Source organism: Myotis brandtii, unplaced genomic scaffold, assembly GCF_000412655.1.
Source record: "Myotis brandtii unplaced genomic scaffold, ASM41265v1 scaffold1270, whole genome shotgun sequence".
Classification (NCBI taxonomy): domain Eukaryota; kingdom Metazoa; phylum Chordata; class Mammalia; order Chiroptera; family Vespertilionidae; genus Myotis; species Myotis brandtii.
Genome location: NW_005354465.1, coordinates 38,112 through 61,717, shown reverse-complemented (window position 1 = coordinate 61,717; position 23,606 = coordinate 38,112). Strand labels below are relative to the sequence as shown.

Here is a 23,606-nt window from a genome sequence, read left to right as displayed (position 1 = left end):
TGTGATGAATATTAAGTGAGCTAATATTTTTAAAGCAGTTAGTATCTGGCATGTGGTGTCATATGTGTTAGTTATATAAATAAAACAAAGGAGGAGAGAACTGGAGGAGCATGGCCTCATACATGAGAGTGATGAAATGAAGGGTTAACACAGTCAAATATAATTGAGTATTCCATCCAAAAGAATGATGAAAAATGGTCGTTAGCTTTCTCAGTAGGGTATGCAGCCAGATTACATCCCATAGTCTACTCTGTAATTGGATAAGGCCATGCGATTATGTTCTGGCTAATGAAGTATAAGCAGAACTGATGTATGCCACTTCCAGTTCTGGCTCCTAAGATCTTCTGTGAAATTTCTTACATTCTCTCTCTTCCCTGACCTATTTTCGTAGTTATATTGAATTAAGTAGTTAGTGGAGAATTCTGAATGCTGCATGGGATAGAGCTCTCTCTCTCTCCCCCCACAATGGACTATGGTGCTAAGCCACTGAGCTTGGGTATTGTTTGTTATAGCAACTACGATTACTTATCCTGACTAATACAGGGCAAAAGACTTGTTACAGTGTACTGTGCAGGTAAGGGCAGAGGCTGGGAAGTTGGACTATTTTTTGAGAAACTTGTCCAACAAGGGAAAGGTAATGAAGTGATTATCTAGAGGAGAATGCAGAATTGAGGAAACTTTTTTTTTAATTGGCCCTAGCTTCTGTGATACTTCTGAGCTGACCATTCTCTAAGAACCTCGAATAACAAGGATTAGCCCCAAAATCTGGCCTCTGCCCCCCTGTTCTACATAGAGCCTTCTGGGACTATCTAGGCCTGCAGCTCCCCTACCTGGCCTTTCAGAAAGCTTTTCCTGCACACAATATTTAAAAACAAAAAAACCCAATTGTCCTTTGGCCTTGAAGGGGTTCAGAACAGGACTCCCCAAGGTATGTCACTTTGATACGTGAATTATTGTGAACTGAAGGTAATGGAGACCCTGTGGGCTCACGAAAAACTATTACCTCTTCTTTAAAGAATTTGAATTTGGGGCCTTGCTCATAATAAGAGTTATTACCAGAAATAACTTTTCATGGCCTATCTATATGGCAGGGCAAACATCTAATTACTGAACATCTGCTCTATCCTGCAATGACCTTCCTCCCCTCTGAAGCCCCCAGGTGCCTTACCTCATCCTCAGCTCAGAATTCCATATATATCTCATTTTAACTTTCTGTCTCTGAACCTCTCATGGATGTGGAGTCTCTGACTCTCTCATGTTATATGTACATATGTAATTAAATTCCATTATTTTCTCTTGTTAATCTATCTCTTATTAAGCCAGCTTGAAGGACCTAGAAGAGTAGAGGAAAGTTTCTTCCACCCCATAGCCTTAAGAGGGTCTAAGAAGGGAATTAAGTGGTCAGGGGCCACACACACCTCCCCTAAATATCATAGAAGAGATCACACCACTGGGATCTTAAAGGGAAGGGTCTGTATGGGCCCCATCTCAGCCATTCTCCACATCCCCCAAAACCTGACCTCGGGGAGACAGAGAAAGGAGAGGTTTGGTGATAGTCCTGAAGAGATGTTTCTGAAGGGGTCAGGAGTTAGTTGGCATGATCCTGGGAGTGGCACTGAAGCGCTGTGTTCTTGAGAAAATGGGGCTGCCTCTGAAATCCAGTCATGCAAACAACAAAGACACCTGAGAGAGTAGAAAAGCAGATCTTCTATCCCTTTCCCCCTCAACCAGGTGTAGCCAGTGGGACAGGTACTCCCCACCCTCATTTTTTCAGCTCCTGCTTCCTGCCCCCTACCTCGTGGCCTCTTCAGATTTCAGTCAGAGGACCCTGGGTCAGAGATTAGGTAAATGACCAATGACCCAGTTTTTGTGTCTGAGCTGCAAAACATCTGGCTTGCCCTGGTCTGGCTTGGGGGAAGGGGCCTTCCTGCTATTGCCCAGATTCTAGTTCACTATTTTTCTGTCTTGAGTATCACCTAAGTCTCAGAGGCATTTTAGAGCAGTGGGAAGAGACTGGAAATTTGAGTTCAAATCCTAAGTTGGCCACTTGTGCCCTGGGTGACCTTGAAGCCTCTCTTTCCCACTATGAAATGGGAAAAAATCTTCAGCCAATATTTAGATGTTTTTTTTGCTGGCACCCTGTGCAGCAAAAGGTTGCTGGCTCAATTCCCCTCAGGGCACATGCCTGTTAGAGGGAGTTTGGGAGGCAACGAAATTGATGCTGCACTCTCACATCAATGTTTCTCTCTCTCCCTCTTCCTTCCTCTTTCTCTAAAAATCAATAAAAATATTTATAAAAAAAGAAAAGTGCCAGTGAGGAATTAATTTGAATTTTATTCTAATGTTAACCAATTGTTTTGATTCAGGGAAAAGTTGGAGAAGGGAAGGGGTGTGTAAACCTCTCGATCCCACCCAGATGGGGGCTAGAGTTACTGATAGTCCTGTCTTTCTCACATGCTCAGATTTCTTATAGCCCTCTTACCTCACCCACTTCTTTTGCTTTTGATGTGTGCATATGAGAGAGAGAGAGAGAGAGAGAGAGAGAGATGGTTATGTCAACAAAAGAATGTCCAAACCTTTAGAAAAGTTTTGTAAGAGTTTATTTGAGCCAAATAAACTCTTTTGAGGATGTGCCTGGAAGTAAAGTCTAAATGGGTTGAGAAAATGCTCAACAGAATGGCAGTTTTGCTTTCCTTTTAAGCACTTAGAATCAAAGGAGAAATGTAAAGAAGCTACATTAAATCCATTGGTGGTAGATTAAGGAGGCAAGAGAAAGCAAAACAGGGACATCTCCAGGACTGGATAAAAAGCAAAATGAAGAAACACATACTTCTTGTACATTGGTGGGTACAGTATAGCTAATAATTAACATTCACTGTACCTAGAGATGGTATTCCAGGAACAAGATAACAAGGAGGCGTCTGCCGGTCTTGTGTTCTGGGGCCTGTGGTTGTGCCTTCAAGGGGTCTGGAAAAGAAAATCACTCTGACATTTCAAGGTTATGCTATCCTAGATGCGTAAGGACAATGAACAGAGCTCACGGAAGGAAAAGGTTGACCTTTAGCTGTAGGTCTGGGCCATGACTCCCCGCTAGAAACTGCCCAGTTAGGAACTTGTGATCAGACCATCCTGTGTAGTTACTTTCAGTCCCTGACCTTGTCAGGCCTGCCATGTGCTCCTTCCACCCTGGAACTTGCCAGGCTTATTGACTAGCCCCCTTTTCATTCACAGTTACTTAGTCCTATTCCCCCAAACCTGCTTCTGCTGACTGGTGGGGATGAGTGTAGTGTAGCACACACTTCTCCAGGTAATACTTGAGGCCAGGGTTCAGCTGAAGCAGATCACCAACCTCCCCCCTTCCCCTCCAAGTTTGCCTCTCCTCCCCACCACAGCCACTGAGCAGGTAGGTAGGTGAGGTGATTGTGGATCCAGGGTCATACCTTTACTTTGCCCTAGAACAGTGATGGCGAACCTTTTGAGCTCGGCGTGTCAGCATTTTGAAAAACCCTAACTTAACTGGTGCCGTGTCACATATAGAAATTTTTTGATATTTGCAACCATAGTAAAACAAAGACTTATATTTTTGATAGTTATTTTATATATTTAAATGCCATTTAACAAAGAAAAATCAACCAAAAAAATGAGTTCGCGTGTCACCTCTGACACGCGTGTCATAGGTTCGCCATCACTGTCCTAGAATGTAAGCTCCAGGAGGGCAGAGGCCATGCCCGACTTGTGCACACAGGGGCATTCCTTTGCATCACACGCAGCCTGGGTGCCTGGCACAGGGTAGATACTCAGTAAATATTTGCTGAGTGAATGACCAAACGAATGGCTGAAAGCAGTAAAGAAATCTTGGAAGCGTCTGGAGCCGAGGGATCGGCAGTAAGCAGCTTTCACAGAGATTTTTTCCAGGGCACTGACTTTGGCCACGGGAATGATCGAAGTCGCCCCCTACAGCGCTGGGTCGTCCTGAGCCCCGCCCCTCGGTGGCCGGTCGGCCCCTCTGACAGTCACGTGCTGGCGACTGGCCAATCATCGGGGGGCGAGGCGGGGCTGGATTGACCGAGGTGGGTGAAAGGCAGCCGGGCAGACGCGGCAGAAGGTCCCCCACGTTGGCCACATGTCGCGCAGCGGAGCGGGTCCTGGAGCGGGTCCCGAGCGGCGCCAGCAGGCGTCAGAGGCGGACGCCACCGCCCCCTTCCTGGCGAGCGGTAACTTTAGGGCGGCAGGGACGCGCTGGGACGCGGGGCCAAGCCCTCTCCTTCCTTAGGACCTTGTGGTCCGTACCCCAGGGAGGCGCGCCCACCGGGTCAGGCCCGAGTGTCGCGCAGCGGAGCGGGTCCTGGAGCGGGTCCCGAGCGGCGCCAGCAGGCGTCAGAGGCGGACGCCACCGCCCCCTTCCTGGCGAGCGGTAACTTTAGGGCGGCAGGGACGCGCTGGGACGCGGGGCCAAGCCCTCTCCTTCCTTAGGACCTTGTGGTCCGTACCCCAGGGGGGCGCGCCCACCCGGTCAGGCCCGAGCGGTGAAGAGACACACCCTTGTTGGATTGCCAGCTAATTTGCACCGGGAACGCCCAAGCCCGGTCCTTTGGTTCCTGAGCCAGACGGGGCCAAGGAGGTGCCTCGGACCGAGCTGGGGCCTGCTGGTGGGTGAGATCCGTTGGAGAGGTGGACAGAGAACTTTGCTGACTGATCTTGCCTCTTTGCCCCCAGAGCATCAGCATATCCGCTACAACCCGCTGCAGGATGAGTGGGTGCTGGTGTCAGCTCACCGCATGAAGCGACCCTGGCAGGGGCAGGTAGAGCCCTCGCTTCTGGAGACAGTGCCCCGCCATGACCCCCGCAACCCTCTGTGTCCGGGGGCCACACGGGCCAATGGGGAGGTAAGCCTTTGGCGCCTACCTCTGCAGGCTGGGCCAGGGGAAGTGCTCCCACCTAGAGCTGGCCCTCACCCAGAGGGTAGTGGACTTCCTTCTGGGTCATATCTCATCAAGTCTTTTTGAGTGGCCCTTCCCACCCTCTTGTACCCTGTCCAGCCACTGAAGCCCACCAGATGACTGGTGGTATGGGCAGTGACTACTTCTAGCCCACCCTTGTCTGTAGGTGAATCCCCACTATGAGGGCACCTTCCTGTTTGACAATGACTTTCCAGCTCTGCAGCCTGATGCCCCCAGTCCAGGTAACGTGGCTCTACTGCTTTTGGGGGGAAAGGAGGCTGGACCTTTTGTGGCAACTTCTGTTGCAGAGAGTGATACCCTTTTATCTCAGGACCCAGTGATCACCCTCTTTTTCAAGCAAAGGCTGCTCGAGGTGTCTGGTAACTATGGATTTCCTCTCTTATAACCTTCAACCCATGTCCTGACCTAGACCGAGCGCTGGGGTTGGACCCTGCCCCTAGCACATCCAAGACCCATATTTCTGTCATTCCTCCCTCCCACACTACATAGTAAGGTCTTGTGCTTCCACCCCTGGTCGGATGTGACACTGCCACTCATGTCAATCCCTGAGATCCGGACTGTCATCGATGTGTGGGCCTCAGTCACAGAGGATCTGGGTGCCCAGTACCCTTGGGTACAGGTCTGTGAGGTTACCCCCTCCCCTGGATGAGCAGGGAGGGGGCGGTGCAGCTTTGGTTCTGGGAATTGGCATTCCTGTTTCCACAGGGTGTGGTTTGGAAGGGTTGACTTGGTGTCTTTTTGGCTACTAAAACTCCCTAACCCCTTCACCCCCCTACTTGATAGATCTTTGAAAACAAAGGAGCCATGATGGGCTGTTCCAACCCTCACCCCCACTGCCAGGTAGGTGTCAGGGCCTCCAGTACATTTCTAGGCTGAGTCTAAGCCAGCACCATGGGGAGGGGAACTGAAGTAAGAGATGGGACAGAGGGAATATGCTAGTGATGGGGAGGATTGGGGATGAAGGACCTGCCTTTTTTTTCTCTCTCTCTTCTACTCTTTGACAGGTGTGGGCCAGCAGTTTCCTGCCAGATATTGCCCAGCGTGAGGAGAAATCTCAGCAAGCCTATCAGAGTCAGCACGGAGAGCCTCTGTTAATGGAATATGGCCGCCAGGAGCTGCTCAGGAAGGTGGGAGAAAGCTAGGCCCTGTCCCCAAGGAGTCTCTAACCTCACACCTCGAAAGAGACAGGTGTGTGAAGGAGAAGGGTCGAAGGAAAATAGAAAGAGAGACTTGTCAGGAGGCCATGGCAGTAATCTAAAGGAAAGGTGATGGTGACTTAGACTAGGTGATAATGGTGACGGTGCTGAGAAGCCATAAGACTCTGGGTACATTTTTTTTCTTCTGCTTCCCTTGCCTGTTTGCTGACCACCAACACCCGCCTTGATGACCTCATCTCTATTTGGTTTGCTCAGGAACGTCTGGTCCTAACCAGTGAGCACTGGTTAGTGCTGGTCCCCTTCTGGGCAGTGTGGCCCTTCCAAACACTGCTGCTCCCCCGCCGGCACGTGCGGCGGCTGCCCGAGCTGACCCCCGCTGAGCGTGATGGTGAGCCTCCTAGCTGGGATGTTGGGGCCAGGCTCTGGATGGGGGTTGCTCTGGTGGGGCCGACATCCAGGCCCCCGGCTGAGAGTCAGGCTTTGATTCCAGATCTAGCCCTCATCATGAAGAAGCTCTTGACCAAGTACGACAACCTATTTGAGACATCCTTTCCCTACTCCATGGGCTGGCACGGTGAGGCTTTTTGAGCACCCATATCCAGCCCTAACATTGTTTGTGGGCTCCCGTAGCCCAGCCTGGTGGACTGCAACCCCTAGCAGGCCTTTGAACTCTTGCTGGGGGAAATGTCCGGAGCAGGGCTGCTAGGCCTGAGGGTGGAGCAGGGACTTGGTGAAAATAGGTTCCAGTGTGCTTTCCAATGCCTGGTCTGCTCTCTGGCAGAGAATGCTGGGAAATATAGTTTTTAAGTACTAGCCTAGTTATGGGGTGGGGGTGGGGGGGGGTCAGGGCTAGGCTGTACAACTAAGAAAGGGCCGTTTCTACCATCTCTGCCTTCTTCCTCTCAGGGGCTCCCACAGGATCAGAGGCCGGAGCCAACTGGGACCACTGGCAGCTGCATGCTCATTACTACCCTCCACTCCTGCGCTCTGCCACTGTTCGGAAATTCATGGTTGGCTACGAAATGCTTGCCCAGGCTCAGAGGGACCTCACTCCTGAGCAGGTCAAGACTCGGAGCATCCTAGGTCCCCTTTTCTCTCCCATTTCCTCAAAAGATCCCAGCAATCAGGACCTCGAGAATCCCTATAACCCTGGCATTCCAAAGGCCGAAGGAGCTGCTCAACTCCTTCATCCTCTGGTTATTCCAGCAGTCCTTATCACCAGCCTCCGGGTCCTACAAGCCCTCCTTTGGTGTCTTTTAGGTACTCAGAGCTCCATACCACCATTCTGGGCAGCTCTTACCCTCCCTCTTCCCCTTTCAGGCTGCGGAGAGACTGAGGGCACTTCCTGAAGTTCATTACCGCCTGAGACAGAAGGACAGGGAGACAACAGCCATCGCCTGACCACGCTGACCCCAAGGCTTTCTGCCTGAGAGAACCAGAGCCTATGGTTTGGGCAGATGTGGGATCAATAAAACTGTACTTCTCAAGCTTGAATCACATATTCTAATGCCAGAGGAGTGTGAACTCTAACCCTCGGGAGTCTGGGTTAAAGGCTGAAGGCACAGCTTCAACCACAACTTTTCTTTGTCTACAGATGTGCAAAAACTTAAGGATAAAAATCTTCTCTAAATCTCTGAACAAAATTAGCACTCAATATTATGTCTTGTCTATGGATTCTCTTAACTCCTGGAGTAACAAAAGCATCCCAATTTAAGAAAACGATTAAAACTCCTGTGTGCTTGTCTGTGGCTGAGGCTTTGGAGAAGGCCAGAGGCCCCCTCACCACCACGCCTAGGGTGTCAGCTCACCAAGCCTGGGCCTGGATGTTTGGTGGGGAGCGGGTGAGCAGGATCCTGGTCCCAGTGGTCAGTGGCCAGACCATGGGCTGCTGGCCAGAACCCTGGCTTTGTGAGTGGCTGCAGCTTGGCTCTGCTCCAGCCCACAGGGGCTAAAGGGGCGGGTAGGGAGCGTGTACGTGGCTTTGTATCCTTGGCTTCTCCAGACTTCCACGTGCAGCATGTATGTGTAGGCTCTACACACCTCTGTGGTCCCTGTGCCTCATCACTGCACAGGCTAATAAACAGCTATGGCAGGAAAGGGGCTGTTAAAATTAGGAGCCCCAGGGCCTGGAAGGATGGGGTGGTCTTTGGAGTCTACCCCCACCCTTCTGGACCTGTTTCCTTGGGAAGACCGCTACTGTGTGGGAACAATAGGCCATGCAACCCAGGAGACTTGATGCCACCTAGTGTCCTTCAAACTTTTAGGTGAGGACAGGGCTTGCGAACAATGCAAGGATGGCCAGAATGCTCTTTGTTTCCATTCTTCTCTGGGAGGGAAATCACGCCAAGGCCAGGCAGTGGTGACCTGGCCCAGGAGAACCTTGGCTGCCTGCCTTCCGGTCCAAGGTTCTCTCTTGAGACCTTGAGGCGAAGGGTCTGGGACTTGGAGTGTTGCCCTGGTCTGGAAGGCGCTCAGACAGACATGGTACACATTTTCCTTAAGCCCCCAGTGACGAGCGTGGGTGAGAACCCTGTTTCTTAAGGCACTCGCCTAAACCCTACAAACGTTTTAAACAGAACCGTTCCCTACACCTTTGGGCTGCATTTTGGAATCATCTGGGGCGTTTTAAACAATCCTGATGCCTAGGTCCAGCCTCCAGAGCTTCTGATTTAATTGGTTTGGAGTGTGGCTTGCAGTTTTAAAACCACAATATTCAGCAAAGTTTGAGAACCTCTGCCCTACACCATTCTTCCTTGTTTGGAGTCAGGGGCACCTTAAGCTTGTCCAGTCACCCGTCCAGTGGCTCCTGAGCCACTGAACTTGAGGCTTTGTTTGCGGACAGAAGGTAGGGGGAGGGGCCTGAAAGATTTCAGTCTTGCTGTTCCTGGAGGACAAGCCTTCGGGCAAGGACCCAGGAATCCAGCCCCGGGCTCTGTCCCCTCGCAGCCTCCTTGGTCCGGGACGGGACAGGAAGTGTCCGGCAGAGGTGGGGGAGGAGGTGATTGGCAGTTGGAGGCTCCAATGGGCCGGAACCCCCCCCCTATTTCACCCCTCTCCTTCCATTGGTGCCTGGGCGGAGCCACCCCCATAGCGGGCCCCAGGGCTGGAGGGAGTAGAGGCCGGGGCAGAGGGCGAGGGCGGAGGGCGCTGGCGGCGGAGGCCGCGGAAGGTGAGGCCTGGTGGGGCCGTGGGCGTGCACGAGGGAGCCTTGCCAGCAGAGGGCCGGGCAGGGTGAAGTACGATGAAGGGCTCAGTGTGACTGAGGGACTGTCAGCGTGTGTGTGTGTGTGTGTGTGTGTGTGTGTGTGTGTGTGTGTGTGTGGCTGTGAGGCTGTGTGTGATGATGTCTGTGTGAAGCTCCGCAACGGTGTCACTTGTTGCAAGTGTCAGCTAATGTAGCTGTCATTGTGCATGCGGCTGTGCCAGGGATTTTGCGTGTATGTGTCAATGTGAAGTGTTTGGGGAGAGACTGGGTCGTGTGTTGGTGCGTGTGAGAGGTCCTGTGACCACATCGGGGAATGTGTTTTGGGAAGGTCTCTATGGGGTTTAAGGTCGTTTCTGCCAGAGTAAGAGTGGGTGGCTGGGTTTGTGTAAGCCAGAGTGTGCCTTCAGGAACGGTAGAGCAAGGAGTCGTAGAGCAAAAGTGAGACTTGTGCTATGTGTGTGTCCTGTGTCCTAAGTGTGAGACTGCGTGGGAGTGGAGCTGTGTTTATATTTGGGGGATCAGTATAAACACAAGGGGACTGACCTTTCTACTGATGTCCCCATAGACAGAACCATTCCCAACACATTTGGCTTCCCCTCCTGTCTGTGCTCAAGAATCCCTGTCGCTGGTGTATAGCTTCTTATTTTCTGTTTCTCTGTGTGACTCAGTTTCCTTATATTTATTTATTTAAAATATATTTGTATTTATTTCAGAGAGGACGGGAGGGGGAGAGATAGAGATAGAAACATCAATGATGAGAGAGAATCATTGATCGGCTGCCTCCGGCATGGCCCACACTGGGGATCGAGCCCGAAACCCGACCGGGAATTGAACCGTGACCTCGTGGTTCATAGGATGAGCTCAACCACTGAGCCATGCGGGCTGGGCTCCTTATATTTCTTTTTCTTTCCCTACTACTGTCTTCCTAGAACTGTGGCTCTCTGCCTCTCTTCACAGTTTTGTCTCCCCCAGTATCTGCGTATCTGTTTTATAACTCTGCCTCTCCGGTTCTTCCATCGCTGCCTCTCTCAGCACTGCTATGCCTGACTTTCCTGTTCACCCTGGTCTGTTTGCTTACCTGCTGCCCTGTAACAGTGATGAGGTATGGGATCTGCCGTGATAAGAGCTTCCTGGAAGATGGGGCCTAAACTAGGATGAGAAGGATAAGAAGTTGCCTTTAGGAAATGCTGTGACCCCATTCCAGAGACAGAATGCTAAGTGTGTGCCTGTGACTGTGGGAGGGGCGTAAGATGTGTGTATCTGTGTGAGGGTATGGGTATGTGTAAATGTAAGTGTCTGAGTCTGAGTGAGGATATCTGAGTACATTGGTGTGACTGTGAGTGGCTGTATCTGAGAGTGTGTGTCTGAGGGTAAGTGTGGGTCTTGTGTATCTGGCACCAAGGGACCAAAGGCATTTCCTGGTGCTGGGGCCCAAAGCGTGGAGGGGGAGGTGAGAAATGGCTGGAACATCCAGGGGAGGAGAAACTGGACTCTTTGGCTTTTCTTTATATCCCCCAACCTGGGGCCTCCCTCCCCCTCAAACACATCCCCCCGCCTGTGCCCTCAGGAAATCTTTGCTGGGGAGTGAAAAGAGTGGGAGCGCGAGTATCTGATTTTTCATTTGATTGTGTCCATGTTTGTTCAAGGGGAGTATCTTTTTGTTGACTGCGCCTGGTGAGTCCATGCGTGAATGTGGCTGTGTCTGGCTCTGTGAAAACGTAGGGAATCTGTCACTGATCGGGACATAAGCAGCCCTCCTTTCCCTCTGGCTGGTCCTGGCTGCGCCTGTGGCTTCCTTTCCAGACTGGGGGTAGGCCTCTTCCCTTCCCAGGGCCTCGGATGGGAGGAGGTTAAGAGGCTGGGAAGGGAGGAGGGAGGAGAATGGGGTTGAAGGCAGGAGGGGGGAGGGGGCTTGGCTATGAGTGGCTGAGATCCAGCGCTCAGAGGGGCGGGGGAGGGGAAGGGGGAGGAGGAGATGATTCTGGGGTCTCAGAACTGTGTAGCTCAGTCGGGTGCTGTAGCTGGTGGGAGGAAGTCTTGGAGGCCATGGACACTTAGCCACTGGGATCACCGAGGTAGGGTGGGGCTGAGCAGGGTAGATGTGGCTGGGGAGCCTGGGGTGAGCCACTAGACACTCAGACAGACACACAGACACATGGAGGCCCCTGTTCTGCTCTACTTGGGAGGGGTCTGTACTCCTCTTCTTCTGAAGCCCTTGCCCAGGGCCCTTTCCCCATCTGCCCTTCTCCTGTCCCCATGGCCACTTCCCCACTGCCTTCCTTCTGCTTCCCCTCCATCCAGAATCCCTCTCTCTTAGCACCTTCCAAACCCCATATACACATAGTTGGTTACTTCCTCTGCCTTCCTGAATTCCTGCCCCAGCTCAGCTCTCACCTCACTGAGTCCCAGTCCTGATCTCTGAGTATCTCCTGGTCCTGTGGACCCCACCCCAGACCCCTGTCCCTGTAGGCTCCCAGCTCCCCTCAGCCTCCTCTCCCTTTCCCGCCACCCTGTCTCCATCTGCTGGCTCCTCGCCTGCCCCCAGCCTCTGGCAGCAGCCAGGGCATCTGGATCTGCTTAACTCTACAGCCTGAGCCTGCACCCTAGCCCCATCCAGCCTCATAGGCTTGAGACCAACAAGACTCCAGAGTCGGCTCAGATGAGTGGCCCAAGGAGCCAGAGCAGGAGGCCAGGCAGGCCCAGGCAAGAAAAGGCTTGGCAGCTAGAGCAGGGCTCGGCTCCATGGCAGGAGGACAGGGTGGGCTTAGACCCACCATGACAGCTCCAGGAGGGCTGCCTCAGGTCAGTCAGAGGCACTGATTAGCCTTGGGCCAGGTGGATGCCAGGATTCCTAACAGCTGGATTGGAGGAGTTAATAGGAATGACTGAGCCGGTGCTGGCACTTGGTGCCAGGGGTGGGCGCCAAGGGTGGTGCAGGGGGGTGGTGCTGGCACAGTCTGTCGCTTCCAGCTTTTGTTCTGGGCCCTAAGCCCAGGACTGAGATGGAGAGTGAGGGTGTGTGTGTGCTTGTGCGCACACAGCAGTGTGTGTGTGTGTGTGTGTGTGTGTGTGTGTGTGCGTGCGCGCGTGCGCTTAGGTATATGCACAGCACAGGGGTGTGTAGTGGAAAGGGGGATCTTAGATCAGATCCCCCAGTGATTTCTGATATTCTTACCCCACTTGGTACCTCAGTTTTCCTCCTAGAAAGCCACAGTTTAGAAGAAGAAGAAGAAGCTGAAGTTAGCCTCCTATCTTGGGGGTAGGGGATTGCTGAAACTGCTTCTCTCCCCACAGATGAGCAGCAGCTGTTCAGGGCTGAGCAGGGTCTTGGTGGCTGTGGCTGCAGCCCTAGTGTCTGCCTCCTCCTCCTGTCCCCAGGCCTGGGGCCCCCCAGGTGAGAACCCTGCTGCATGAACCCAACTCTGACTTATGGCTTGCCATCCTCATTGTGGCCCCCACCCCAAATCTGATCTGTGACCCCCAAACTCCTGACATTCAACCTGGCAACATCCCCTTTCTAACCTGTCCTCGGACCTCTGTCTCTACTCTTTACCCCTTCACTCTCATAAAGCGGGGTGTTTGGGGAGAGGGAAAGGAAGAGCCTCTCCTCAGAAGTGCCCTCCACAGGGGTCCAATATGGACAGCCTGGAAGGTCCATGACGCTGTGTTGCCCGGGAGTGACTGCTGGGTAAGTGCCCTCCTGCCTGTTGGGGCGACACTCATGACCCTTTCTTGACCCTGCCCAGTCCTCATGCCCCTCCCACCTTTGCCCCGTGTCTGTAATTGTCACCTCTGTATCTGTCCTAATCTTCAAACCATCCTTATTCATCAGACAATTTCAACCAACATGTATTGAGCACTCGCTACGTGCCTGGTCTATTCTAGTTCCGGCGATACAGCAGTGCACAAGCCAGGCAAGACGTCAGCCCTCATAGAGCTTACATCCTAGTGGGGCAGTCAGACAATAAGCAAATAAGAATTTTGCCAGCTAGCAATACCTGCTGGGCAGAAAATTAAAAGAGAGTGCCCTGGGAGAGGATAACTGAGTGGTTCCTTTTTATTGGTCATCAGGAAAGGCCTCTCTGAAGAAGTAACTTTGAAGCTGATTTGTCAGGAAGGAGGCAGCCAGGCACAGATTGAGGTAGAAGCATTTCTGTCAAAGGCCAGTGCAAATGCCCTGAGGTGGGAATGAGCTCAACACTTTTTTCTTTTAACTTTAGAGAGAGGAAGGGAGAGGGACAGAGAGATAGAAACATTAATGATGAGAGAGAATCATTGATCGGTTGCCTCCTGTACGCCCCCACACTGGGATGGAGCCCGCAACTTGGGCATGTGCCCTGACCAGGAATCGAACCGTGACCTCCTGATTCATGGGTCGACCCTCAATCACTGAGCCACACCAGCTGGGCGAGCTCAACACTCTTAAACAGAAAAAAGACTAACTGGACAGGATGGGAGTACAGTAGGTGAGGGGGTGGAAGGAGGAGCTGAAGAAGGAATGGAAGGCAAGGGCTAAATTACCAGAGGCTTTGTGAATCAGCAAAAGGAGTTTGGGTTTTAATGCAAGTGAGTGAGAGGACAATGGAGAGCTGTGGCATGGTCCGACTGACACTTTAACCCTTTCCTCTGTCTGTCATCATCACCTTGTCTCACCCGCAGGACCCCCGTGTCCTGGTTTCGGGACGGGGAGACAAGGCTGCTCCAGGGCCCTGACTCTGGGCTAGGGCATGAGCTGGTGCTAGCCCGGGCAGACAGCACTGATGAAGGGACCTACACCTGCCGGACCCTGGATGGTGCACTTGGGGGCACAGTGACCCTGAAGCTGGGCTGTGAGTTGGGGAGGGGGTATTGGGTGGCGGTGATGAGACACGGGGCTCCTGAGGGAATCAAGGTCCTGAGTAAGCCCTCTGAGATGGGAGGTTGGGGACTTCTCCGTCTCCAGCTGCACCCTCTGCCTCTAGACGCCCCCGCTCGGCCTGTTGTCTCCTGCCGAGCCGCTGACTATGAGAACTTCTCCTGCACTTGGAGTCCCGGCCAGGTCAGCGGTTTACCCACCCGCTACCTTACTTCCTACAGGTGTGTGCGTGAGGGGGCGTGTAGGTCTATACATTTGAGTGTGCCAGCACAATGTGGGTCTGGGAGGCTGGGAGGGAGGTCCCGAGGAAGGCCTTAGGAAGAGGGAGGACCCTCTTTTCCTGCCTGACCTCAGATGGCCCCTCCCTGCCAGGAAGAAGACAGTGCCAGGAGCTGATGGCCAGAGGTAGGACATGAGGGAGAGGCTGGGGGCTACAGCTGGATCCCGCAATGAGCATTTCCAATCCAAGACCACTTCCTCTCTCCTAGGACAAGTCCATCTACAGGGCCCTGGCCGTGCCCACAGGACCCCCCAGGGGCTGCCCGCTGTGTGGTCCACGGGGCAGAGTTCTGGAGCCAGTACCGAATCAATGTGACTGAGGTGAACCCCCTGGGAGCCAGCACACGCCTGCTGGATGTGAGCTTGCAGAGCATCTGTGAGTACCCAGCCCTAGAGTCCCCCAGATCCCAACTGCAGAGACTCCAACAGACTCCAGAGTACAGATATCCCAACGCAGAACTCCCCAGGGTGCCCAGACCGTTCCCTCCCAACATAGACCCCTGTTTCAGCACACAGATGGCCCCTGTGGAGACCAAGAAGCCAAATAGATCAGTGGTTCTCAACCTTCCTAATGCCGCGACCCTTTAATACAGTTCCTTATGTTATGGTGACCCCCAATTTCATTGTTACAAATTGAACATAATTAAAACATAGTGATTAATCACAAAAACAATATGTAATTATATATGTGTTTTCCGACGGTCTTAGGCGACCCCTGTGAAAAGGTCGTTCGACCCCCAAAGGGGTCGTGACCCACAGGTTGAGAACCGCTGCTCTAGAGGCTGTTGCCACTCCCCACTCCCCACTCCCTCGAGTCCTTCCTAGCTGCCTAGCCTCTGAGCTGTCTCTCTGCTTCTGAGCTCTGAGCCGAAGGCAGCCACGTCTCAAGTCCTCCCTGTCCATTGGAAGCCATTACTGCCCCCTCCTTCCTCTTGATCTGTTCATGGGCTGGGGCACTAAAGCTCTGGCTGGAGTTTGGGCTAACTCATCTTCCTTGTTGGAAAGCAGGGTTACTTTTTAATCCACCCAACAGCCCTAGCTGTTTTGGCTCTGTAGTTAGAGTGTCGGCCTTCGGACTGAAGGGTTGTGGGTTCGATTCTGGTCAAGGGTACGTACCTTGGTTGCAGACTCAATCCTTGGCCCAGTCAGGGAGTGTGCAACAGACAACCAATCGATGTGTCTCTCTCACATCAATGTTTTTTCCTCTCTCTCTCTACCTCTCCCTTCCACTCTCTTTAAGTAAATGGAAAAATATCCTCGGGTGAGGATTAACAAAAAACAAAACAAAAAAACACAACAAAAACAAACCAAAAAAACCCCCCACTCAACAAAGCTTTCAAAACCTGTCTCCCGATCTCAGCTCATTTTATTTATTTTTTAAAAAATATATTTTATTGATTTTTTTACAGAGAGGAAGGGAAAGGGATAGAGAGTTAGAAACATCGATCAGCTGCTTCCTGCACACCCCAAACTGGGGATGTGCCTGCAACCAAGGTACATGCCTTTGACCGGAATCGAACCTGGGACCTTTCAGTCCGCAGGCCGACGCTCTATCCACTGAGCCAAACCAGTTAGTGCTCAGCTCATTTTATAATAAGGATAACAGACAGATCCAGAGCCTAAAGGATGATCAAGCTTAAGATTTCCCCAACCCCTTAGAAGGGCCTCCTTCAGGTACCTTTAGGCACACACCCACCTTCCCTTGGGAGGTGGTGGGTAAGGGATGGGTACCTGTCACCTGCCCTGACTTTGTGTCTCCATCACCTCAGTGCGTCCTGACCCACCCCAGGGGCTGCGGGTAGAGCCAGTACCTGGTTACCCCCGCCGCCTGCGTGCCAGCTGGACATACCCTGCCTCCTGGCCCCGCCAGCCCCACTTCCTGCTCAAGTTCCGGCTGCAGTACCGTCCAGTGCAGCATCCCGCCTGGTCCATGGTGAGGCCTGGGGTGTGTGCCAGGGCTGTGGGTCCTGTCTCTGGTTTCGTGTTTCTGGTGTTCTGCATGGATTTCTGGCACTGGCAGGTCACTGGAGCCTTGTTGCCTCCCCATGGAGAGGGCTTCCCATGGGCCAGGCTCTGTGCTGGGTGCTGGGGTTGCCGCAGGGAGCAATAAACCAAGCCTCTGTCCTGTGGGATGTAACTCTAATGTAAGCCTATCTGTGGGAAGGCAGCAGAAACTTTTTAAAAATAACTTTTCTAGGAAAAGAAGTGACGTGCTCACTTCAGCAGCACATATACTAAAATTGGAAGTGTCTTTTATCCAGAAGTACATCCTCATATGCCCAGATACAAAACACTCATTCCCAGATAAAGATAGTGAATTCCCACCTCGGGAAATGTCAGAGGTTGGCTGCATCACGTCTGGGGAGTGGCTGCCTTGGATCATAACCAATATTTATTGAGCGCTGTCTGCCCACCAGGCACCAAGCTACACATTTGCATATGCATTATTTCACTTGGGTGTTTTCATCTCTATTTTACAAATGAAGAAACGGAGGCATAGAGGGGCTCAAGGTTACCCAGGAAGATCTGAACCCAGGCAGCCTGCCAGCACAGCCTGTCTAGATAAACACTACATAGTTTTGTCTTCCAAACACTGTGTGTAGACCTGACACCACCAGCCGCTCTACTGAGGCCCAGAAGGCTCTACCAGGCTGACAGGGACAGGACAGGGAGGAAGGGGTACTCTTTGCAGACTGGGGCCCGGGGCCAGGGAGGCTCAGTGTTTACAATCTGGATAACTCGGTGATGAACCATCTTCACCGCCAGGTGGAGCCGGCTGGATTGGAGGAGGTGATCACAGACGCTGTGGCTGGGCTGCCCCATGCCGTCCGGGTCAGTGCCCGGGACTTTCTGGATGCTGGCACCTGGAGCGCCTGGAGCCCTGAGGCCTGGGGGACTCCGAGCACTGGTGAGAGACAGAACCAAGGAATGGGCTCTGACCCTCAGCTGAACAGGTTGGCACGAACAGGGCTGCGTGGCACATGCCCCGCCCATGTGGGCATGGCAGTTGGCTGTTCTAGGCTTCAGCCTTGGATGCCTGCAGCCCTGTTCTAGCTGAAGCCCTTCCCCTCAGCCTCCACCCCTGTTACATCTCCATAAATTGACTCTGGCCTTTCAGGCTCCACTTCCTAGGTGCCCCTGTGTCCAAGCCAGGCCCTGGCTTCAACTGGCAGGCCCTGGCCTCTGCCTCTACCCTGTGTGGACAATTCTCCTCAGGTCTTGCCTTTCTTCAGGGCCCCTAACTAAGGAGATACCAGCTGGGGGTCAGCCATACATGGAGAAGGAGCCGCAAGCAGACAGCCCTGCTCCCCCAAGGCCCTCCCTCCTGCCAGACCTACAGCCACTTGGTGAGCTGGTGTAGAGGGGCAAAGGTGGTAGAGGGTGGGAAAGTTCCAGAGAGAAGGGGGCACTGAGTTTTGTCAGGCTCACTCTCACATGTGAACCCCCACCCCCACCCCAGTCCACAGGGACCCCCTGGAGCAGGTGGCTGTCCTAGCATCTTTGGGAATCTTCTCGTTCCTGGGACTGGCAGCTGGGGCCCTGGCACTGGGGCTCTGGTAAGTGACTGTCATTGGTGCCTTAGCCCCTGATCCCACACAGATGCTCTGATACCCACAGACCATACTCTATCCCACCCGTCATGACTTCCCACTGAACATGATTCTGGAACTACTTTTCTTTCTTCTCCTCAACTTCATGATTCTCACTGATTCCTCTCCTAACCCTTTCCTAATACACGCTTTTGGAGGAGACTGAGATGCCCCACATTGTCAGGAAAACAGCTGCCTTTTTATGCTCCAGGCTGAGGCTGAGGCCAGATGGGAAGGATGGACCCCAGAAGCCTGGTTTCTTGGCCCCAATGATTCCAGTGGACAAGCTTCCAGGTGAGTAGGACCTCCAGGAGGCTTGGCCTTGGAGATGTGTGCCCTCATTGTAGGTGTCTGGATTAAGAGCCAGAGGCCCATCATCATAAGGGTATTGGGAATCATAGTTGAGTCTCCTCATTCTTATATCTGGGCTCAGGGACAGACCTGTCATTCTTGAGTCCCTGGGCTCAGAGTTGGATCCCTTCCCTCTCTTGCAGGGTATTGGGCTCCTAGATTGACTCCATCCCCACTTTCAGTGTGCTAGGCTCAGGGCTGGATATCTATCTTTACTCTTGGGATAACTTGGATCAGAGCTGGGTCCCTCCTTCCCTTATTTTTTTTTTTAACTGCTTTTTATTTATATTTATACTCTTGGGATAACTTGGATCAGAGCTGGGTCCCTCCTTTCCTTATTCTTTTTTTTTTTTAACTGCTTTTTATTTATATTTATTTTTTTATTTTCTTGCATGTACCCTGACCGGGGAATTAAACCCGCAACCTGGGTGTATTGGAACGGTGCTCTAACCAACTGACCTACCTGGCCAGGGCTTCTCCCTTATTCTTTTTTTTAAAAATATATATATTTTATTGATTTTTTACAGAGAGGAAGGGAGAGATAGAGAGTTAGAAACATCAATGAGAGAGAAACATCAACCAGCTGCCTCCTGCACACTCCCTACCGGGGATGTGCCTGCAACCAAGGTACATGCCCTTGACCGGAATCGAACCTGGGACCCTTCAGTCCGCAGGCCGACGCTCTATCCACTGAGCCAAACTGGTCAGGGCTCTCCATTATTCTTGATGTGCCTGCACCAGAGCTAGGTCCTCTCCCTCATTTTTAGGGTGCTAGAGCTCATTCAGAGCTGGGTTCCCCTATTCATTCTTGGAATGTTAAGCTCAGAGCTGGGTCTCCTTCCTCATACTCAGGTGTCCGGGCCAAAATCTAGTCCTATTATCTCCCTTGATTTGCCTTTTCCTTTTTCTAGGAGCCCCAAACCTATAGAGAACCCAGGAAGACTTCAGCTAATCCCATCTATAACTCTGTCTTGCTGGTTTGGATGGACGGACAGATAGAACCCAGGCAGGACAGTGGATCCTCATGAGGGGAGGTGTTTCAGCTGAAGTTTTGTTTGGAGCCCGTTTCTATGAGACTATCTGTTCCAACTTGCCAGATGAAAGGTACCTGGGCCTCTGATTTTATCCCAGAGCTAGAGGTCCACCAGTGGAATGTTTATAGATGTGTATATCTGTGTCCATATGTGCCCATGTGTATGTGAGGCAGGGAACATGTGTTCTCTGCATGTATGTATGTAGATATCTGGGGAGTGTGTGTGGGTCCTTGGCTGTTAGCCTTGCCCCTGGTGGGGGTTGTGAAGGTGTGAATAAAGAGAATGAGGAGGTTCTTTGTTTATTAACATGTCTCTCAGCTTCAGATTCAGGGCTCACGGGAGAATACATAGAACTTGGAGACCACAACCAGAGATTATTGTTCAGTACAGCTTTATTATTTTGGCTATTGGGGGCCCGGGCCATTTTCCCTATTAGATCAACATTCAGGTTGGGCAGAGTCCTCTGGAACCTCCTTCCTTGACGCTCAAACCATCGAGCCAGGCTGCGGTTCTGGGGGTGGATGCAGACACTGCGTCGAGGCAGGTGAAGACTGGGAAAGGAAAGGCCCAAAGCCATGGTCATTGTCGGCAGATTAGGTTAGGGTCCAGGGGTTAGGGGCAGAGGCCAGATGACAACCTGAGTTGGCATCAGAATTAGCAGTTGGGGCTGGGGTTGGGATCTGCATCAGGGATTGGGACTGGGGTCTGAGTCAGGGATCAGTATCAAGGGCAGGGTCAGAGCTCACACAAAAGCCTGGAGGTGACAGTCCCCATCAGCCTCCTGCAGTTCCACCTGGGTGACCTTCCTCAGTAGCTTTCTTGACAGTGGCTGTCGGTAGAGCTGGGTACAGCAGGTAGTGCTGGATGGCAGTAGCGCTGCTAGGGAATAATGGGGGCACATGTTCAGAGGGCTCCTGACCGAAAACCCCTCAATCAGACAGCTGGAAGCTGGACTTCCTGAGCCCCTTTTCCCTCCATCCCATTCACCCAGATCCCTGGCCTTCTAAACTCCCAAGCACTGACCTGCTCCCGAGTCTGGGATCAGAAGCAACAGTAGCAGCAGGAGGCTGATGGTGGGTGAGGGCTCCTTCATGCTGCGCAGCCTGGATACTTCTCTCTCTCTCTCCTCCTTCTCCCCTATCTTTTATCTGGATACCTTTAACCTGGGGCACCAGGTGAGTCAGAGGCAGATGAAGATGGATTTCTCATCCGGTGACACTCCTGGGCTCTGGTTGCCACAGACCCCTGTGCCAGAACCCCCTTCCTCTTTTAGGAAAGCCTTTTCCCATGGGCTCCTAAGCCCTGGGCAGAGAAGCTGGGGAGAGGGACAGTGCATGATGTGGGGCCTGAATAAGAGCAGCCAAGAAAAGAGCAGCCAAGAGTCCTCAGTGGCATCCAATGATGGACATTCACACTCATATACCCATAGCTACACATTCACAGTCACACCTCACTCGATCAACCTCACATGGTCAGACAACCACAGATAGAATTATGCAGCCCCAATTATACTCAAAATCCCACTGCCACACAGCTGTTTTCACAATACTCCAGTCAGACTAGCACACACAAATTCTGATGGGGGTGTTGTGGGTAGGGTGGAGCAGAGGGCAAGCCAGCACAATTTTCCTTCATTTTCCCCTCCCCACTTCCCGTCCTAGCCTGCTTATCTTATCAGGAGAAATGGATGGAAACGGGTCCCTCAGCCGGCGTGTCAGTCACATTCAGAGAAGCTGGGAAAGGCCCTTTTTGGTGGTATTTGGGGTGCCTTGGAGATGATGAGGTGGAAGCTGCTTTCCCTGGCAAGATGAGACAGGAAGGAAGGGTTTGGGTGGGTAAGGAGGGCAGACGAGGGAAGATAAAAGTTCTTTGGTGCCAGGTTGCTGCTAAGGTAAAGAAAAACACCAAGAAATCTTATCTTTCTGTTTTTGCCTAGTCCTGTCCCAGAAATGCCAGCTTCTTGTCAAAAGGGGCCTGGCCTGGGGTTTCCATACTCAGTCCCTCCTTGGCTTACCGAGACATCAGACTCGAGAGCTCAATTACTTCTTTTGTTCTGTTCAAATTCTAGCTTCTCTCCACTGTGGGCCTGGAAAAAACGTTCCCTTCCCCCACCCAGGCTCAGTAATACCCATGAACACGTACGACCTCTGCATCCCATCTTCTTGCTAATGCCCCAAGCTCCCATCTACTTCCTGTCCCTTCTCTCCTAATCCCATACCCAGCCCTCACTCCCTGCTTCCCCTTACCCCTCAGAAAAAAACGCCTCCTCCTCCTCCTCCTGTCCTTTCCAGGAAGCTGAGAACTGCCTAGGGCAGGGGTGGGCAAACTTTTTGACTCGAGGGCCACAATGGGTTCTTAAACTGGACCGGAGGGCCGGAACAAAAGCATGGATGGAGTGTTTGTGTGAACTAATATAAATTCAAAGTAAACATCATTACATAAAAGGGTACGGTCTTTTTTTTTTTTTTAGTTTTATTCATTTCAAACAGGCCGGATCCCTGCCGTAGTTTGCCCACGGCTGGCCTAGGGTGTTTAGTGCCCCTGGCAACTTGAAGAATTTCCTGCACCAGGTCTGGGGATTTCAATCCTCAAGTCCTACTCAGTATTTAAAATATAAACTGAGTCATAACCCAGTAATCAAGTCCTTATCTAGTTGTTGCAGGAGTGCCGTCTGGAGCATTTCCGCTGTTTTAGCCTTCTATGGGGCAGGCCTTCTCTTGGCCTAGGGACTCACACCTTTGCTGGGCATCTCGTTCTGCTGCAGCAATCAGGAGGGACCGCCGGCTCCAAGGGCAGAAACTAGTCCCCCTCTCGGGCTGAACAACTGGAGCTTCTCCCTCCTGTCCAGGGTGGGACTTGAAGGCCCTTCCGGGGAATTTGCCTTGTGGATACTCAGGAATTCTGACCGTTTCCTGGTGAGGTATAGGCCCAGGGCTAGACAGGGTGCTCCCCTTTGGATAGGGTTCTTGATGTAGACGTTGTGGATAAAATGGCTCAAAACCCGGGGTCCATTTCTGAAGGTGGACACAACCCAGAGACATCTTGAACTTCTAGTGCCAGAGGCCTTAGGGGCTCTCTCCACCCTGCAGCCTGGACTTGTGGCCCAGAGCTTGGGTGCAGTGATTGAGGTGCCATCGTCTTGTCACAGATCTGCATCAGCTGTCTGTCTGCCATACACTTTGTGGTCTCTCTTGGACCAGTCAGTCCAGAGACCTGAGAAGGCAAGAGATGAATTCTTCCAGGCACGTACCCATCTCTTCCCTTCGGCTTCTCCATAGATAGGGCCAGGTTTTCTCAGCCACAACCTGCCGTGGCAGGGGCAGCCCCAGGCTGAAAGTTAGCTTTTGCCCCCAGCCTACAGACTGGGCTGTCTCTTTAACTTAATCCTTTAGTGCCCTTTCTGGTGCGGGGGCCAGTCCCTAACTGATGGGGGTGTTGGCCTACTGGAGTCCCTGACCCTCAGCACTTTAGGAGATAGTGGGTCAACTGGGTGAAAGAGGGAGAAAGGGATGATGGGGAACAGTGGCCCTTAGGTTCTCCTAAGGAGGAGTAAAAACTTCTAGGTGGGGTGATGCCAAGTGTCTTTAAACTTGGGATCAGACTGGGGGAGCTGGAAGTTGGGGTATTCATTATAGGGAAAGCCCTCCAACAGTCCTAAGGCTCTTCTTCCCGATGGCGGGCTGAGGGAGGCAGCTTCTAGGACTCTCCCGCTCCCCCCTCACAGCCTACATCCACAACCCTGGGCTTAAGATCTTTCAGATCCACTCCCAGGAAAAGAAGATCTGGCAAAGCCTTAGCCAGGAGGAAGGTGGTAGCAGACAGACAGCTGGGGTTTCGAGAACACAAGAATGTGGGAATGAAGTTGGGGGGAAGACCAACCCTCCATATAGGCTACTCAGGGATGAATGCAGGTGTAGGGGGTGAAGGGCATCACTGGCAGTAACGAGGGCCTGACCCCGAGGAGGGACCCTCAGATATAACAGGAAACTAGACGTGGAGGGGCTCCCAGCCTACACGTGGCGGCGGCGGCGGCAGTCAGGAGGGAAGCACGGTGCCTTCGGGTTAAATCTTTAATGCACTGGCTGGCTGGGCAGTGGCGGCGGGTGTGCGGCGGGGGAGGGCGAGACCCGAGCGCTGGGGAACGGGGCCCAGGCCGCTCGACAGACAGCTCATC

General features: G+C 52.4%; 3 protein-coding genes across 5 annotated transcripts; 2 read left to right on the top strand and 1 right to left on the bottom strand.

Moving 5' to 3' along the window:
• Positions 1–4,046: 4,046 nt before the first annotated feature.
• GALT (galactose-1-phosphate uridylyltransferase) lies at positions 4,047–7,617 on the top strand. 2 transcript variants are annotated; one of them, XM_014534225.1, is made up of 12 exons: positions 4,063–4,142; positions 4,343–4,414; positions 4,717–4,886; positions 5,107–5,182; positions 5,272–5,320; positions 5,451–5,580; positions 5,745–5,801; positions 5,966–6,088; positions 6,374–6,506; positions 6,609–6,692; positions 7,025–7,179; positions 7,439–7,617. In XM_014534225.1, the coding sequence occupies exons 1-12, from the start codon at positions 4,124–4,126 to the stop codon at positions 7,517–7,519; spliced, it is 1,149 nt and encodes a 382-aa protein (XP_014389711.1). In that variant the 5' UTR covers positions 4,063–4,123; the 3' UTR covers positions 7,520–7,617. The 2 variants fall into 2 exon arrangements, with proteins under 2 accessions (XP_005859569.1, XP_014389711.1); XM_005859507.2 differs by lacking the exon at positions 4,343–4,414 and having other exon boundaries at positions 4,047–4,214.
• A 1,580-nt stretch (positions 7,618–9,197) lies between these two features.
• IL11RA (interleukin 11 receptor, alpha) lies at positions 9,198–19,725 on the top strand. Of its 2 annotated transcripts, none has more exons than XM_014534224.1 (13): positions 9,198–9,287; positions 12,618–12,717; positions 12,951–13,011; positions 13,983–14,152; positions 14,285–14,399; positions 14,551–14,583; positions 14,667–14,833; positions 16,227–16,390; positions 17,224–17,365; positions 17,691–17,804; positions 17,918–18,014; positions 18,259–18,341; positions 19,310–19,725. In XM_014534224.1, exons 2-13 carry the CDS (start codon positions 12,618–12,620, stop codon positions 19,324–19,326), a joined length of 1,263 nt encoding a protein of 420 aa, XP_014389710.1. In that variant the 5' UTR covers positions 9,198–9,287; the 3' UTR covers positions 19,327–19,725. The 2 variants fall into 2 exon arrangements, with proteins under 2 accessions (XP_014389710.1, XP_005859567.2); XM_005859505.2 differs by lacking the exon at positions 9,198–9,287 and adding an exon at positions 11,299–11,398.
• On the bottom strand, positions 19,377–23,600 carry CCL27 (chemokine (C-C motif) ligand 27). The gene is made up of 4 exons (XM_005859506.2): positions 22,169–23,600; positions 20,456–21,231; positions 20,179–20,311; positions 19,377–19,983 (listed from the first exon to the last, which is right to left on the bottom strand). Exons 2-4 carry the CDS (start codon positions 20,523–20,525, stop codon positions 19,521–19,523), a joined length of 666 nt encoding a protein of 221 aa, XP_005859568.1. The 5' UTR covers positions 20,526–21,231; positions 22,169–23,600; the 3' UTR covers positions 19,377–19,520.
• Between the last annotated feature and the right edge of the window lie 6 nt (positions 23,601–23,606).

What these genes read in the sequence shown, in the direction of transcription:
- CCL27 (XM_005859506.2), bottom strand. Translation starts at nt 20,525, where the DNA reads ATGAAGGAGCCCTCACCCACCATCAGCCTCCTGCTGCTACTGTTGCTT. An exon ending in GATCCCAGACTCGGGAGCAG is followed by an intron (nt 20,312 to 20,455) that starts GTCAGTGCTTGG and finishes ATTATTCCCTAG; the next exon opens with CAGCGCTACTGCCATCCAGC. An exon ending in TGTCACCTCCAGGCTTTTGT is followed by an intron (nt 19,984 to 20,178) that starts GTGAGCTCTGAC and finishes TTCCTTTCCCAG; the next exon opens with TCTTCACCTGCCTCGACGCA.
- GALT (XM_005859507.2), top strand. Translation starts at nt 4,124, where the DNA reads ATGTCGCGCAGCGGAGCGGGTCCTGGAGCGGGTCCCGAGCGGCGCCAG. An exon ending in CTACTCCATGGGCTGGCACG is followed by an intron (nt 6,693 to 7,024) that starts GTGAGGCTTTTT and finishes TCTTCCTCTCAG; the next exon opens with GGGCTCCCACAGGATCAGAG. An exon ending in GGGACCTCACTCCTGAGCAG is followed by an intron (nt 7,180 to 7,438) that starts GTCAAGACTCGG and finishes TTCCCCTTTCAG; the next exon opens with GCTGCGGAGAGACTGAGGGC.
- IL11RA (XM_014534224.1), top strand. Translation starts at nt 12,618, where the DNA reads ATGAGCAGCAGCTGTTCAGGGCTGAGCAGGGTCTTGGTGGCTGTGGCT. An exon ending in TGTGAGCTTGCAGAGCATCT is followed by an intron (nt 14,834 to 16,226) that starts GTGAGTACCCAG and finishes CCATCACCTCAG; the next exon opens with TGCGTCCTGACCCACCCCAG. An exon ending in AGCATCCCGCCTGGTCCATG is followed by an intron (nt 16,391 to 17,223) that starts GTGAGGCCTGGG and finishes CTTCACCGCCAG; the next exon opens with GTGGAGCCGGCTGGATTGGA.